Source organism: Saccopteryx bilineata, chromosome 11 (genome assembly GCF_036850765.1).
Source record: "Saccopteryx bilineata isolate mSacBil1 chromosome 11, mSacBil1_pri_phased_curated, whole genome shotgun sequence".
NCBI classification, from domain to species: domain Eukaryota; kingdom Metazoa; phylum Chordata; class Mammalia; order Chiroptera; family Emballonuridae; genus Saccopteryx; species Saccopteryx bilineata.
In genome coordinates this window covers 76,387,372-76,404,654 of record NC_089500.1, presented here as the reverse complement: position 1 = coordinate 76,404,654, position 17,283 = coordinate 76,387,372, and the positions used below count along the sequence as shown (strand labels likewise).

General features: G+C 47.8%; 1 protein-coding gene across 2 annotated transcripts; it reads left to right on the top strand.

The window, feature by feature from the left end:
- The first annotated feature begins 2,371 nt into the window (after nt 1-2,371).
- RTCA (RNA 3'-terminal phosphate cyclase) lies at nt 2,372-16,273 on the top strand. 2 transcript variants are annotated; one of them, XM_066246857.1, is made up of 11 exons: nt 2,372-2,663; nt 2,766-2,866; nt 4,293-4,436; nt 5,077-5,200; nt 7,327-7,385; nt 8,616-8,757; nt 9,007-9,131; nt 10,522-10,580; nt 11,395-11,489; nt 13,065-13,169; nt 15,855-16,273. In XM_066246857.1, exons 1-11 carry the CDS (start codon nt 2,619-2,621, stop codon nt 15,954-15,956), a joined length of 1,101 nt encoding a protein of 366 aa, XP_066102954.1. In that variant the 5' UTR covers nt 2,372-2,618; the 3' UTR covers nt 15,957-16,273. The 2 variants fall into 2 exon arrangements, with proteins under 2 accessions (XP_066102954.1, XP_066102956.1); XM_066246859.1 differs by lacking the exon at nt 2,372-2,663 and having other exon boundaries at nt 4,278-4,436.
- Nucleotides 16,274-17,283: the final 1,010 nt, after the last annotated feature.

The window sequence follows — 17,283 nt, the reverse complement described above, 5'->3', positions numbered from 1 at the left end:
TGACTTATCCGAGTTTCCTAGAATCAAAGGTTTCTAGCTCATCAGACTTATGTTATGCACCTCTGTTCCCCATCAACTTCCTTCTCCCTGCACAAACTGCACAAACTGGCTTCTCACTCAACACTCCGCCATCTTGGCTGCCTCTCCTGGCCTCCTCCACGTGGCCTTTCTCTGCTCTCTCCTCTCTGCTCTCCTCTCTAATTATAATCTCAGGAACCAAGTGAGCTAACTCTCGTTCTGCCCCCATTTTATAGTGTAGATTCAAAACCTTTAATCCAATATACAAAATAGGGAAGTCTCTAATAAAGTCACTTCTCCCAGGCATGATTAGATTGTACCACCCCACCTCAAAAAGGGTGGGAAAGGTTTAATCCCAAAACCAAGCCCCAGGCTACAAGGATTCTGCCTGCCCACAGCCCGCCCCCAACACACATTAATATCACCTGGGTGAAGGCCTCCTCATGGGCAGCGCCATCTTTAACAAAGTGAGCATAATATATTTTATCTGCCCTGTTTGTATATTGGATTAAAGGTTCTGATTTCTACACTATAAAATGGGGGCAGAACGTTGCTTGCGCTCTCAGTTCCTGGGATTATTAGCATTAGAGAGCAGAGAGCAGAGAAAGGCCACGTGGAGGAGGCCAGGAGAAGCAGGCAAGATGGCGGAGTGTTGAGTGAGAGGCCAGTTTGTGTAGAGTTTGTGCAGGGAGAAGGAAGTAGATGGGGAACAGAGGTGAATAAGTCTGGTGAGCTAAAAACCTTTGATTCTAGGTGTTGGGCAGATAAAATGTATTATGCTCACTTTGTTAAAGATGGTGCTGCCCATGAGGAGGCTGTCGCCCAGGTGATATTAATGTGTGTTGGGGGTGGGCTAAAGGCAGGCAGAATCCTTGTAGCCTGGGGCTTGGTTTTGGGATTAAACCTTTCCCACCCTTTTTGAGGTGGGGTGGTGCAATCTAATCATGCCTGGGAAAAGTGACTTTGTAATAGAGACTTCCCTATTTTGTATATTGGATTAAAGGTTTTGAATCTACACTATAAAATGGGGGCAGAACGAGAGTTAGCTCACTTGGTTCCTGAGATTATAATTAGAGAGGAGAGCAGAGAGGAGAGAGCAGAGAAAGGCCACGTGGAGGAGGCCAGGAGAAGCAGGCAAGATGGCGGAGTGCTGAGTGAGATGCCAGTTTGTGTAGAGTTTGTGTAGAGAGAAGGAAGGAGATGGGGAACTGAGGAGAATAAGGCTGGTGAGCTAGAAACCTTTGATTCTAGGAAACTCGGATAAGTCAGTGGCTTTGTGAGCACTGAATGTGAGTGGGTTTTGGAGCCCAGTGTATATTTTTACTTGCCCGCCGGGTGCAAGCTAGAATTAAAGAAAATGGCCTATCAGTTTTTGGCTTCGTTGTTTCTTTACCGACTGTCTGAATCCAATGTGAACCTGCATGGGCTGGGCTGCTGTGATGGTAGCCCTGGCTGCTGGCTTTACACTAGGAAACTCGGATAAGTCAGTAGCTTTGTGAGCACTGAATGTGAGTGGGTTTTGGAGCCCAGTGTGTGTTTTTACTTGCCCGCTGGGTGCAAGCTAGAATTAAAGATGTTGGCCCATCAGTTTTTGGCTCCATTGTTTCTTTACCGTCTGTCCGAATCCAATGCGAACCTGCGTAGGCCGGGCTGTAGTGACCCTGGCCCTGCCTTCTGGCTTTACACATATCAACTGGGGATCTTATCAACATGCAGATTCCAGTTCAATCCATCTGGGTAGGACCCGAGAGTCTGCACTTCTAACAAGCTCCAGGTGACACAGATGCTCTTGGTTAGGCAATTGCATTTGATCAGTAACGTAAGACTACAGACCTAAACATGTAATCGTTGAGACATGGGTTATACTGTATGTATCTTTCATCAAGATAACGAGTTACTGCCAGACGCTTTTCAAAAGCGGCCACACTATTTTACGTGGGTCTCAAGAGAGAAAGAGAAATCGTAATACTGGAACGCGTGCGCAAGGGCGTCAGTGCACCAGGGCCCACGCACTTCAAGGTTGCGGAGAAGGCCTAGCCAGCCAGCAGAAGGAGGTCGGTGCATTTCAGAGTCCGGCCCTTTCCTGCATCTTCAGCTCTGAGTCTCCTGTTCTGCGAACGGCTGGATGGTCGAGAAAACAGAGATCGGACAGACGTTCGCACAAACCTGCGAGACGCCTGGAGGAGCCGGTTACCGACGAAACACAGTCTTCCGCCATCTGCGGGTATTGCTGCCGGTGTCCAGAGCACCAGTCTTCACGACACATTTCCTGCGGCGCCCGGGGGACACCGCCCGGCCGCCACCCCGACCGAGTCCGGGATTTGCTGGGATTGTGTCCTCGCGGCCTCTGCGAGCACTCCGCGGCGCGCATGCGCACTGGCTGCTGGGCGTGCGGCCCCGGCTCCCGGCGTTGAGTGTCCCCGGGCCTTTCCGCGGAATCGGGTTGTCGCCGAGCCGCGGTTTCTTCCTTCTTCGCGGGGCCCCCGCGTCCCCTCAGCGAGGACCACCCTTCGGAGCTGCGGGGCGGGAGCCAGCGTGTCCTGTTCGGCGCGTTGGGGCGGAGGCTGCGTGTCCGCGGGCCGGGCCCCGGGGCGCCCCTCATGGCCGGGCCGCGGGTGGACGTGGACGGCGGGCTCCTGGAAGGGGTGAGCGCTGAGCCGGAGGCCGCGGGGTGGAGGTGGGGGTGGGGGTGCGGGGACCTTCGTGGTCTCACGTTCCCTCTTCCCTCCGCCCCGCACCCTGGGCAGGGCGGCCAGATCCTGAGGGTCTCCACCGCCCTGAGCTGTCTCCTGGGCCTCCCGTTGCGGGTGCAGAAGATCCGAGCCGGCCGCAGCACGCCGGGCCTGCGGTAATCGGGGCGCTGGGGCGGGCCGCGGGGCCTGGAGGATGGCGAGATCTGGGGGGTGGGTGGGTAGGGCGTGGGGGGCAGGCTCTCGGGCTGGGGACTCCCCCCCAGTGATGCTGAGCAGATCTGGGCTGCAAGGCCCCCAGGATGCGCGGCGCTCCAGCCTAGGTTGTTAGCCGTGGCCTGGGTTGTGCGATCTTGAAACCCTCCAGGGGCACGTTTTGAAAGTAAGCGCATGTTTTCTCTGGCTAGCGTTGTCTCATTTCCTAAAGAGTTATCTTTTTAAATGTTTCCGCATCTTATTGGGCGTTCCAACTACCTGGACTGCGCGGAGCAGCGGGCAAGATAGACCAGGGCAGCGGGGCGCATGGAGCCAGAGGAAACGCCACTTTTTAACCCGCGCCTTCTCTGCTGCTGCGTATATTTTCGACTCGTAGAACAGAAAGGGGCCCAGAACTGTGTCAGCCCAGCTTTCATTCGGACCTCTAGGAAGCTGTGAATTGGACTAGAATGATTGGCTGGGGTGGGGGGTGGGGGGAGAAACGTTGACATTTGCCCATGCTCCTTCTGTCTGGGTAGCTAGGCACGCGTGAACACATATTCTCTTTGCCACAGTGGTCTGCAGCACCCATTTCACCACGAGGGAGACCCAGCTCAGTCCGGCTGTTTTTTCTTACTTTGCCAGGGCTGCCATACCAACATATCACACAGACTGGGTGGCCTAAACAACAGAAATTTATTTGCTCACAGTTCTAGAGGCTGGAATTCCAAGTTTAAGGAGCTGGCAGGGTTGGTTTCCTCTGAGGACCCGTTCCAGGGGGTGGATTCTGTTCCAGGCCTCTCTGCCTGGCTTGGCCACCCTCTTACTGCCCTCCACGTGGTCATCCTTCTGTGCACGCACACCCCTGGTGTGTCTCTGCATGTACTGACCTCTTTTCATAAGGACAACAGTGAGAATGGATTATCGGTTTTACCCCCTCTTCAAATCTAATCATCTTCTGTAAGGGCCTGTCTCCAACTAGTCACATTCTGAGGTGCTGGGGGTTAGGGCTTCAATATATGAATCTTGGGGGAACACAGTTCAGCCCCTAACAGGTACCATAGATTATTCAGGGACGTGCCAGGGAGAGTGGTGGCACTTAGGTAGTTTTATTACTTTTCTTCTTTTGCACACTTCTAATTTACAACAATACACCAGTGTATGTGTTCACAGCTTAAAGGTTTAGAAGAATCCCTTAAGATGATGCCTACTAGGAGGCAGTCTAGGTGCATAAAACCCCCACGGAAGCTCCGACACTGAGGATTTCAGGGCGGTGACTGTGGTTAGACCTTTCTGTTCCCTTGCCATCGCGTCTTTATAACGGGTCACGAATGTGGGGATATAGGCAGTCTGAATGCACACGTTTTGATGCAGTATTATGACCTGAAGGCCTCAACATTTATCTGGACTGGAAATGGTGCGAGATCTGTGTGGTGGGCACCTGGAGGGGGCGGAAATCGGCTCCACGGAGATAACGTTTACACCAGAGAAGATCAAAGGCGGAACGCACACAGCGGACACCAAGACGGCCGGGTAGGTGGCTCTTCTTCCCACCTAAGGACGGGCTTTGGGGTTAGAGCTGAGTTCAAGTGCACATCCCACCACCACCTGGGCAAGTGGCTCAACCTCTCTGGGCTTTAGTTTCCTCACTTTTAAAATGGAGATAAAACATTTGCCTTTTAGGGTTACAGACCTTTTGGGTACTTAATTGTTTATTAGTTGTAGCTGTTACTATACCTAGAATTTTCTCATATGTATAGTATAACATTCTTGTTTTCTTTTTATTATTAGAAACCGAGTATCTGGAAACGCCTGTTTTCATGCTCTGTATCCTAGTCATCTTTGCATTGTAGTATATTTTGTTCTTGACTTTCAGCGAATTATAAACCATATTCTGCTACTTTTATTCTGGGTATGGTCTTGGTTTTCCTTCTTCCCATTGGAAAAATAGATATATAACAATTACATGTAAGGCTGATTTCTTCTACTATGAAATACTGTCTTTAAGATTGAGGATTTCATCATTCAGTTACGGAAGTCCTTTTTTAACTTTAAACTGGAGGCCACGTACCTGCCTCCCCAGTTGTCTGTGCCTCTGCCTGTGGTGATGGGTAAGTGCCCCTTGTGACTTCAAACAGGAAGTGCAGCTAAGCCTGTTCCGCCTTCTCCCCAGGAGCGTGTGTCTCTTGCTGCAGGTCTCCATGCCCTGTGTCCTCTTCGCTGCATCTCCGTCAGAGCTCCGTCTGAAAGGCGGGACCAATGCGGAGATGGCCCCGCAGATCGACTACACGGGTATGGTGAGGGCTCTTGATGTTGTCGACAAACCAAGACGGCCTCGTGGAGTCTCTGTTTACTTATATCCGGATTGGTTTTGTGTACACACCTGTGTATTACTCTGTGGTGTCTAGTTCTCTTGTGGGATTATGTATACTTTGGAGTGAGCGTTGTATCTTAGATGTGTTCGTAGTGAATTCTTTAAAAAAACGGAAGTGAAATTATTAGATGAACTATGTTATGTATTATATACATCAGTTCTTTTATACCCACGATTTGGGAGGAAAAAAACACACCACAAAACAAGAATTAAATAATATATTTATCAAGTGTTGGTGAGGATGTGGAGAAATTGGGGCCCCTGTGCACTGTTGGTGGGAATGCAATATGGTGTAAATTATGGAGTTTTCTCAAAAAATTAAAATTAGAATTCCCTTATGATCCAGTAATTCTACTTCTGGGTACTTATCCAAACAAATCGATGTTAAAATCTCTAAGAGATATTAGCATTCCTGTGTTCACTGTAGTACTATTCATAACAGCCAAGATGTGTGAATAACCTACATGTCCATTGTATGTATATAAAAATGAGAAGGCAGAATAGAATCCTGTTCACAAAAGACCCCCAATATCCTACAGTGTGTTACATTGTGCAGGGTTAGGAAATACTGGCCTCTGGAGTAAAATGGCCGTTGGGATTAAGTGTCCTGAATTTTTATTTTTGTTTTCATTTTCATTAGACAGAGTTGCACAGCCCTGATTAATTAAATGTTAAACTTTTTTTTCTCCTTAGTGAGAAGTGGGGAGGCAGAGAGACAGACTCCCACATGCGCCCCAATCGGGATCCACCCGGCAAGCCCACTAGGGGGCGATGCTCTGCCCATCTCAGCCTGTTGCTTTGTAGCTCAGCAACTGAGCTATTTTAGTGCCTGAGGCAAGACCATGGAGCCATCCTCAGGACCTGGAACTAACTTGCTCCAACCAGCCATGGCTGTGGGAGGGAGGAGGAGAGAGAGAGAGAGAAAGGAGAAGGGGAAAGGTGGAGAAGCAGATGGTTGCTTCCCCTGTGTGCCCTGACCAGGAATTGAACCCGGGACATCCACATGTTGGGCTGGCGATCTACCACTGAGCCAACCCAACAGGGCATATTTTAAACTTTTATTTATTTATTTATTTATTTTATTTTTTTTGTATTTTTCTGAAGTTGGAAACGGGGAGGCAGTCAGACAGACTCCTGCATGCGCCCGACCGGGATCCACCTGGCATGCCCACTAGGGGGCAATGCTCTGCCCATCTGGGGTGTTGCTCTGTTGCAACCATAGCCATTCTAGCGCCTGAGGCAGAGGCTATGGAGCCATCCTCAGCGCCTGGGCCAACTTTGCTCCAATGGAGCCTTGGCTGCGGGAGGGAAAGAGAGAGACAGAGAGGAAAGAGAGGGGGAGGGGTGGAGAAGCAGATGGGCGCTTCTCCTGTATGCCCTGGCCGGAAATCGAACCTGGGACTCCTGCATGCCAGGCCGGTGCTCTACCACTGAGCCAACCGGCCAGGGCCTATTTTAAACTTTTAATTCAGCTACCTGTCATCTGTTTTGTTTGAAATCTGGAAGTAGCCCACATATTTTGTATTTTGGATTTTTTTTTGTTTTTTTTTCTGAAGCTGGAAACGGGGAGAGATAGACAGACTCCTGCATGTGCCTGACCGGGATCCACCTGGCACGCCCACCAGGGGGCGACGTTCTGCCCACCAGGGGGCGATGCTCTGCCCCTCTGGGGCGTCGTTCTGTTGCGACCAGAGCCACTAGCGCCTGGGGCAGAGGCCAAGGAGCCATCCCCAGCGCCCAGGCCATCTTTGCTCCAATGGAGCCTCGCTGCGGGAGGGGAAGAGAGAGACAGAGAGGAAGGAGAGGGGGAGGGGTGGAGAAGCAGATGGGCACTTCTCCTGTGTGCCCTGGCCGGGAATCGAACCCGGGACTTCTGCATGCCAGGCTGACACTCATTGAGCCAACCGGCCAGGGCTAGCCCACATATTTTTATATCACTATTTATAGTGTCTCATTAACTAGTTCAGTGCAGATCACTTCTGTGTAATAAATATACTTGTCAAATCAGTGCATAGTTGTTGTTAAGGTAACAATAATCTAATTTTTCAGGTTTTCAAGCCCATGGTTGAAAAGTTTGGTTTCAAGTTTAATTGTGACATTAAAACGAGGTATGTTACTTATTCTCAGCTGTTTGACCCACTACTTGTAAAAATAGTGGAAAAGTTAGACCTTAGAGAACCATCATTCTGGAAGCCACCGACCTCGCCTTTCCTGAAGGAGAGTTGTGCTTTGTGTTTGGAAGCAGTAAGCAGCAGGAACATGAGGCCTGGCGAGCAGCTCCGTGGGATGTGCTCTTCTCTCGGGGGAGAAGTATCTTCCAGGGAGTGCTGCGCTGAGGCACCGTCATATCTAGTGTCATCCATAGTCCACACAGACTGAACGCCCCCGTGCGCCCACAGCTGGGCGGGGGCGGCAGGTTCGAAGAAGGGAGTCTCTTCCACAGTGCAATCAGACTTCTCTCCTTAAGCTAAAGGCCCGATTTCCTGCGGGGTGGGGGGGCATTTCCGTGCCTTGCAGTCTTGTCCCAGTGTAACTCTCTGACTTCATTGTCCCCCGCCCTTCCTTTGAACACCCCGCGGAGTCTAATGATGTGATTGCCTGCTGCCCCTTAAATACTTGTGCCTTCGGATTTTCATGTCTCTGTTCGTGTTTTTCCTCTCCTGCTCTCCTAAAAAAATTGGGAATCCTATTTTCAAATTGTTTTTTTTTCAAAAGGAAACTCTTAATGTCTTGTGTGACTTGTCCATGAGTTCATAGCTGTACCCCTGACTTGTGTCCGGGTAGGTTGGGGCTGCCTCCCTCCCAGATGGGGAGCCCCCATGGATAGGAACTGCATTCTCATCTGTGTGTTCTCAGCCTCTTCTGTAGAATCAATGACACGAACTATTGGAGTTAATTTTATTAGTGTTTAGCTACTTAAAGACTCATTAATAATTGAGCATGTACTATGTGCCGGGCATTGTTATAGGCACTGGAGTATGGCAGGAACAAAATAGAGGTCCTACATCAAGGACTTTTATTTTGAAACAACTCTGTCAACTAGAGCTTCCAGAGTTGAGTGAAATGTCCCCTATCTGTCCCCCCTACCTGTCCTGCAGGTAGTCCTTGCCACCTGTGACTGTCAAGCACTTGAAATGTGGCTAGTGTGACCGGGGAGCAGAGTTTCAAATTTTATTTAATTTAAATAGTCACTTGGTGATTGAGGCTACCATACTGGACTCAACGGATCTGAAAGAAATTTCAGACTAATTATGTGGTTGGCTATTATTCTCATGTTATTTTATGGCTTTTCTTTTTTTCCATGCAACCAGTTTATGTGTTTGTCATGCTTTTTATAGGGGCTACTACCCAAAAGGGGGTGGTGAAGTGATTGTCCAAATGTCGCCAGTTAAACAGCTGAACCCCATAAATCTAACCGACCGCGGCTCCGTGACTAAGATATATGGAAGAGCCTTTGTTGCTGGTGTTTTGCCTTTTAAAGTAAGTTGTCTAGATGTTCTTAGAAGTGTACTTATGTCTCGATAACTGTTACACCATCTGCATCTTGAAATTATTGGGAGAACTTGATTTTATTAAACGTTTTCTCTTAAAATTCTGTGTTCTGCTCATGAAAATCCACTTTTTATATTATGTACGTAAAAGTTATTTTGATTGTCTTTGAAGGCACGGAAAACAATTGTCAAAATAACCGTGAACTTATTTTACTGTTTTTCTGTTTTGCCAAACGAGGTGGCGAAGGAAATGGCAGCTGCGGCTGTGAAGTGCGTCAGGAAGGAGTTCAGGGACCTGTATGTGAACATCCAGCCCGTCCAGGAGCCAAGGGACCAAGCCTTTGGCAACGGCAGTGGACTCATGTGCGACTGTAGACTTTTCTTTTCTTGTATTTTTCGGAAGTTAGAAGCGGGGAGGCAGAGAGACAGACTCCTGCATGCGCCCGACTGGGATCCACCCGGCATGTCCACCAGGGGGCGATGCTCAGCCCATCTGGGGCGTTGCTCCATTGCAACCAAAGCCATTCTAGCACCTGAGACAGAGGCCTTGGAGCCATCCTCAGTGCCAGGGCCAACTTTGCTCCAGTGGAGCCTTGGCTGCGGGAGGGGAAGAGAGAGACAGAGAGGAAGGAGAGGGGGAGGGGTGGAGAAGCAGATGGGCGCCTCTCCTGTGTGCTCTGGCTGGGAATTGAACCCAGGACTTCCACATGCTGGGCCGATGCTCTACCACTGAGCCAGCCAACCACCCAGGGCTGTAGACTTTCTCCTAGGCATTGGTTGACAGCCCCGAAATAATCATAATGCAAGATTTGCAGGGTTCTGTTTGTTTATTTAAATGTGTAGTTTTAAGAAGATATATTTTAAAGGGCATTTATACCTAAAACAACGAACTATACAATGAATTAAGATGATTATTTTATTGGGAATATTTTCCTGAGGATATGTTTGCCTTCATTACTTTGTAAGAGCCCTTCTGTCTGGGCAGTGAACTTAAATGCTGACGCTATTCAGAAGTTAGCCTGTAAAGCTGAGCCCAAGAGAAATATTTCCAGTGGCTTTTTTGGGCCTTGACATGAAGTCAGTTTACAAGCAAATATACTGCTTACAAAAATTAGGGGATATTTTCAAAATGAATATGAAGGTATAAAATATCCCCTAATTTTTGTGAGTAATATATTAGACACAGCAAAGATCTGGTAGAAAAGAAATATAACTATTAATCCAATAAGGAGTTATTGATTTAAGCATTATAAAATGCTTTAATTGATGCTTTTGAAGTTTAAAAGTAACTTTTGTGGATATTAACATTTTAAAGTCTCTTTTTCGAAGTTCCTATTAAAGGGTTTAAAATAAATGCCTGCTCTACCTATGATAATACCATCGAAAAACTACAACAAAGCCAAACAGCTCTGTAGAAAGACCTTTTCATTTAACATAATCATAAAATACAGCGCAGTGTGGCTGAGAAACGGTACCACTTACACGCTGGACAGAACTTGTGGGGGGGGGCCGCCCCTTACCTGTGAGTGGATCAGAATCCAGAGTGACTTCTTGTCTGAAGGGCTCAGGGACCTGATGCCTCAACCAGGATGGAGGATGCTAATAAAGTCTTCGTGAAGAATCTCACTTTTACAACATACTAGCCAGATCCGATTCTTCGTGTTTAACAGTCCCTCTTCTCCTCTTGTCGCGTTTGCGTGTGATCTTAGAATATTTATGGCACAGGCAGTAATACGTTTTTCTTCCTATCTAGTGTTATTGCTGAGACATCCACGGGCTGTTTGTTGGCCGGGTCATCGCTTGGTAAACGAGGTACAGACAGATGAAGGGGCCCCACTGTTCCTCGTGCCACTGTAAAATCCTCTAACTCTGCCGGGATGAGAATGTTAGCGCGGTGGGCAGCACGTTGAAAAGGATACGATCAGCTGATGCTGTTGTGGAGTCAGTTAAATTTTCAGTCCTTCCCCCAGCTTTATACTCTGGAGGATTTCACACCCTTAGAAGAATTGAGTAGACCAGTGAAGGTCCATAGACTGCTCTCCCTGATCGACCAGTAAATGAACACGGACCACAGGCTGTGTCTGTTTACGAAGCATTTCAGTGTGAGCTGCAGGAATACTGGATAGAGCAGACCACGTCCAAGACAACACCTGCGTAATCACAACGCCATCTACACCCGAAGAACGTGTCTGTCATGTTCAGACCTAACTAGTTACCTCCAAAATATTTTTTAGAGCAATATGGGTTTTTGTTTTGTTTTGTTTTCTGACCACACACAGCATTCGGGCATTGTGTCTGTTTAGTATGTTTTTTGTTTTTGTTTTTGTTTACTACAGAATAATCTCTGTTTTTTTTACCCCCTTTCATAATATTAACATTTTGAAAAGTCCAGGCCATTTTCTCATAAGATTTCCCACAGTTTGGCTTTGCTCGATTGTCATGTGATTAGATGTAATGTTTGCATATGTTAAGTGCTGAGAAGATTAAATACACGTAAAGATTATCCTAAAGGTTGCGCTGGGCAAGTGGAGAGGCCTGAAAGACTAGATCAGTGCTAACAGGGATATATTCATTCCAATTCTGGCCTTCTAATGAATTGAGCTTTTTCACGTCGTGCCTGTCCTAGGTGTAAATGCAGACAAGGTGGGAATTGAAGCTGCCGAGATGCTCTTGGCAAACCTGAGACACGGCGGTGCCGTGGACGAGCACCTGCAGGACCAGGTAACGACGCTGCCAGGGAACCCTCTGAGCCTGTTAGATTGAATATTTGGGAGCTGGACTGAATATCAGTTTTGTTGTTGTTTTGTGACAGAGACAGAAAGAGTCAGAGAGAGGGACAGACAGGAAGGGAGAGAGATGAGAAGCATCAATTCTTCATTGTGGCACCTTAGTTGTTCATTGATTGATTTCTCATATATGCATTGACCAGAGGGCTACAGCAGACGGAGTGACCCCTTGCTCGAGCCAGCGACCTTGCGCTCAAGCTGGTGAGCTGTGCTCAAACCAGATGAGCCTGCGCTCAAGTCGGCGACCTTGGGGTTTCAAACCTGGGTCCTCTGTGTCCCAGTCCGACGCTCTATCCACTGTGCCACCGCCTGGTCAGGCTGAATATCAGTTGTAATCATTGACTTTCAGACTGTATTTTCCATCATCCGCTCCACGTTCTCATCTTGCTATCTCACTTGAAATTCAATGTGAATAAAACTCCTTGCCAGACCTCCAGCACCCTCCCAAGTTCAGAGTCTGATTGGCGTGCCATAGTTCAACTAGTTAGTAGAGTATTACTCTAGCATTGATGTTGCTCAGATTGCAGACCTCGCCTCCCAGGACCTGCACTGGCCCCCGGCACAGATGGTCACCCTTCCTTCCCGAGATACTTTCTCCCGTGGCTTCTGCTGCCCCGTATCTTCCCGTCTCACTGGCCATCTCGTCCAGCCTCTTTGCTAGCCTGTCACTGTTGTCCTTTTTATCTTCTCACCTTGTAGGTGTCAGGGAGCCCCAAGGCTCGGGCTCACACCTCTGCTCCGTGCCTGTATTCACGCCCCTCAGTTATTCTGCCCCGGCTGATGGGCTCAGTGCTATCCCTACGCTGACAACTCCCAAATCAGTGTCACTAGCTCAGACCTTTCTCCTCGTCACACCCCACACCTGCCCGCATCTTTGCTCGGAGGTATCATAGACCCCGCAAACCTAGCACATCTACTCCTAGTGACAAAGGCTAGTGAGTATCTCCAAATGACATCTCTTTATGGTCCCCTGTCTGGAGAGAGTGTTCTTTCTGCCACACTTTTCTTGATCCCAAGTCAGCAGTCTACATTTAGAAATGTATTCAAGATTCCTTAACCACTTTCTTAGGGCAGGATCCCCCTTATTTCTAAGTCTCTTCCTTCTTACCCCGGTCTACTCTACACTCCCCGTAATTCTGTATTAGTGTACCGATTTACCTGTTAAAAGGTTGTAATTTTAGAGAGAGGAAGAAGTCATATTGTCTATAACAGCCTGTACAGATAGTTGGTCTGATGAAATATATTAGCTTTCAACTCTGTTTTATTCTTAAACATTAATTTAAAAAAAAATCTATATTGAGACAGCTGTTAAGGGCCTCTGTGCCACATGACAGACTCTGGGCTACACAGGTTTTCTGTCATCTTCTTACGGGACTTCTGGGGACCTAGAGAAGTGGACATTCTTTCAGCTACTTTGATGTCTGATATTTTTATATGGAAAGCAGTAGAATTTGAACTCCAAGTATTAGTCCATGTGGGAGATATTTCTTCTTTATTCCCTTTCCAACAGCTGATCATTTTCATGGCATTAGCCAGCGGCGTTTCCAGGATAAAAACCGGACCGGTGACGCTCCACACGCAGACGGCCATCCATTTTGCCGAACAGCTGGCAAAGGTGAGCAGTCCGTCGGAAAAGAGTTAATTGATTTTTACTTCGCCAGTGTGGGGTCAGATTTTAATACCCAGAAACATTATAGTCATCACGATTGCTGTCGCCCACCGCGTCCTTCCTGTGTGGCCGACACTGAGCTAACCCAGCCTAGGATATCTGAGTCGTGACCGTGTTAGGTGGCTGCCTATTATTCCCATTTTACATATGCATAAAGCAGGGGTCCCCAAACTACGGCCCGCGGGCCACATGTGGCCCCCTGAGGCCATTTATCCGGCCCCCACCGCACTTCTGGAAGGGGCACCTGTTTCATTGGGGTCAGTGAGAGGAGCATAGTTCCCATTGAAATACTGATCAGTTTGTTGATTTAAATTTACTTGTTCTTTATTTTAAATATTGTATTTGTTCCCATTTTGTTTTTTTTACTTAAAAATAAGATATATGCAGTGTGCATAGGGATTTGTTCATAGTTTTTTTTATACTCCAGCCCTCCAACGGTTTGAGGGACAGAGAACTGGCCCCCTATGTAAAAAATTTGGGGACCCCTGGCATAAAGAGAGGCAGAGGCAGCCCTGGCTGGTTGGCTCAGTGGTAGAGCATCGGCCTGGAGTGCAGGAGTTCCGGGTTCGATTCCCAGCTAGGGCACATAGGAGAAGCGCCCATCTGCTTCTCCACCCTTCCCCCTCTCCTTCCTCTCTGTCTCTCTCTTCCCCTCCTGCAGCCGAGGCTCCATTGGAGCAAAGTTGGCCTGGATGAGGATGGCTCTATGGCCTCTGCCTCAGGAGCTAGAATAGCTCTGGTTGCAACAGAGCAATGCCCCAGATGGGCAGAGCATCGCCCCCTGGTGGGCATGCTGGGTGGATTCTTGTTGGGCGCATGTGGGAGTCTGTCTGACTGCCTCCCCGTTTCCAACTTCAGGAAAATAAAAAAAAAAGAGAGAGGCAGAGGCATTGAATTAATTGCTAAGACCACCAGTGGCCCAGGGGCCAAGACAGGCTTTGCACAAACCCAGGAAAGCATATGCCGAAGCCCGTGCACGGGGCTGCCTCCACCCAGTTAGTGGAGGTGTTTCCCCGGGAATGACGGGTCACATCACAAGGTGCTTGCTGTTGGCTCTAAACTTAAATATTTGTATAAAAGTTTAAGTGTTTTACTTTCTTGTATTTTATCACTAGAATAGAATGTTTGGTGATATTCTAACATTTACTAATCCTCTTAACTGTAGAAGAGCAGGTACATAATTTTGAGAGAGAAGGGATTTAACATTAAGCTCATATTAAACATATTAAGAAGCTCATACCTTTTCATTAAAAAAATGTGATGAGCCTGTATTTTGTCTGACAGCAATATAATTCTTTATAGAAAATTTGGAAAGTAGAGAAAGAAAACTGCCCACAATTCCCTTCACTAGTGAAATCAAATCACTGGATATTTCAGTGTTTTTCTACTGTCTTAAAATTGTTTCCCTGCATTTATTACAGTTTCATTTCTTACCTCTTCCAGTAAGAGGTAGCATATTTCCATTTCACTGTGGTCTTTTTTTTTTTTTTTTTTTTTTGATATTTTTCTGAAGTTGGAAATGGGGAGGCAGTCAGACAGATTCCCACATGCGCCCTACTGGGGTCCACCCGGCACACCCACCAGGGGGCGATGCTCTGCCCATCTGGGGCATCGCTCTGTTGCAACCAGAGCCATTCTAGTGCCTGAGGCAGTGGCCATGGAGCCATCCTCAGCGCCCGGGCCAACTTTGCTCCAATGGAGCCTCGGCTGCGGGAGGGGAAGAGAGAGACAGAGAGGAAGGAGAGGGGGAGGGGTGGAGAAGCAGATGGGCGCTTCTCCTGTGTGCCCTGGCCAGGAATCGAACCCTGGTCTCCTGCACGGCAGGCCGATGCTCTACCACTGAGCCAAACGGCCAGGGCTTCACTATGGTCTTTACAATGTAATTTTATGAAGTAATATAATATGTAGAACTCAATTTCATGAAGGAAGGTGCTGACCTTAAGCATTTTTTAAAAATTGTAAAAGTAATGCACACTAATTAACTTGATGCTTGACAAGATAAAAGAAGTGTCAATAGGCCCTGGGCAGGTGGCTCTGTTGGTTACAGCACTGTCCCCTTATGCCAGGGTTGTGCTTAGATCCCCGAGCAGGGCACGTAGAAAAGTCAACCATTGAATGCGTGGATAAGTGGGACACAGGTCAGTGTTTCTCTCTCTTTCTCTCTCTCTCTCACCTACCCTTCCCTTCCCTCCACCCTCTCTCTCTAAAATAAATAAATAGAAAATAAATTTTAAAAAAGGTTTAAATACTTCACTACCTTATTTTAGAAAAAAATGTAGGGAGTTGGTAATGGGGGGCATTGTAATTAACGACTGAGATTTAAAAATTGATAATTTGCTTACATTTCACTCCTGGGGGTTCTAATTCAGTGGGTATGGAGTGGGGCCCGGGCTGCTGGTTCTGACAGAACGGCACAGGTATGTGCACCTCTGAATAAGAACCATGTTCTGGAACAAATGATTTTACGTCCAAGCTGCTGAAGTGCTCAGGACACATTGGATTTCTGTGTCTCTGGCTTCTTCAGTAAAAGGAGTTTAGTATTAACTACCCGCCTGTGTAAGCCTGGGCCATGGGTTCTCTCCTCCCTCCCTCTTCCTATGACTTACATCCTCCGGGCTCTTCTGGTTCCAGGCTAAATTCACTGTGAAGAAATCAGAAGAGGAAGGCGATGCCTCGAAAGATGCTTACATTATCGAGTGCCAGGGAATCGGGATGACAAATCCAAACCTATAGGGTACTTGCCTTTGAAACGACACCTCCTCAGCTCTATTGCACCAATTCGTTTCATAAATATTGCAGAACAGAAAATGAGAAGTAACTTAAACTCGGAGGCGGAGTACAGAGCGTTCTAGATTTGCTGAGAATGCATCATCACATTAACCTGACTTCAAACATTTCCCGAGATATGGACATCGAAATATCCCCAAGCCGGCCTGTACGTCTGAGAGCCGATTTCAGTTTGTTTGAAAGCATTGATGTGAAATACCTTTTCCCCCTGACGTCTGTGTGCTTTTTCTTTTGTACGTAATAAACGAAGTCAGGAATGTTGAGTGGGCCACCATTTGTGTCTCGTTCCGATCCCTTTGCTGAAGTCTCCCGCGAAGGATTCACGAGGCAACCTCATGCACACATACATACTAGCCATGTCACTGATTTCACGAGCATTTTCTTGCTCTAATGCCGCACACCTTCTTTCTCGCCGGGCACCTGGTCAGTGCCGGTCAGTGCCGATCTTGAGCCTGTTGACTATGTTGTGAAAGCCAAACAAGGGGAACTGCCAGATTTCAGCCTCAGCTGTTTTCGTTTGGCTCGTGGTGTGAAATAATGGAGTGCCCAGAACAGACTCTGCCTTCAGCGCTCTGCGTGAGGTCACCACGCTCAGATTACTTCCTGCCCTGGAGCCAGTTGAGGTTGTGACCCAAATGAAACCGGTTTGGTGTAGGAGCTAAATGTGCCGAACTGTGATAGAGTGAAGAATTCATTAAAACTTGGTTTTGGCCTGACTAGGCGGTGGCTCAGTGGATAGTGTCGGACTGGGACGCGGAGGACCCAGGTTCAACACCCTGAGGTCACTGGCTTGAGCGCAGGCTCAACTGGTTTGAGCAAGGCTCACCAGCTTGAGCCCAAGGTTGCTGGCTTGAGCAAGGGGTCACTCGCTCTGCTGTAGCCCCCCAGTCAAGGCACATATGAGAAAGCAATCAATGAACAACTAAGGTGCTGTAACAAACAAAGAACTGGTACTTCTCATCTCTCTCCTTTCCTGTCTGTCTGTCCCTATCTGTCCCTTCTCTGTCTCTCTCTGTCTCTGTCACCAAAACAAAAAACAACCCCACAAAAAGAACTTGGTTCTGTCTAGGATTTCACCCCGTGATGATTCAAACAGTCCAAGACATAGATCCAGAGGGCCAGAGGATGGTGTTATCAGACCTTCAGAAAGTGCTGCATTCGCCTGTGTAGAACAGTAACATAAAAACAATGAGCCCTGTGTACAGGATGGTGATTCCGGTGGTGATGTCTGTGGCCTTGGGTTCAATTTGCTTGGCAGATAGAGTGACAGGAT

Bases quoted from the DNA above. Each gene is read 5' to 3' on its own strand.
- RTCA (XM_066246857.1), top strand. From the start codon at position 2,619: ATGGCCGGGCCGCGGGTGGACGTGGACGGCGGGCTCCTGGAAGGG. The intron at 5,201-7,326 runs GTGAGGGCTCTT...CTAATTTTTCAG, and splicing joins AGATCGACTACACGGGTATG to GTTTTCAAGCCCATGGTTGA. The intron at 13,170-15,854 runs GTGAGCAGTCCG...TTCTGGTTCCAG, and splicing joins TTGCCGAACAGCTGGCAAAG to GCTAAATTCACTGTGAAGAA.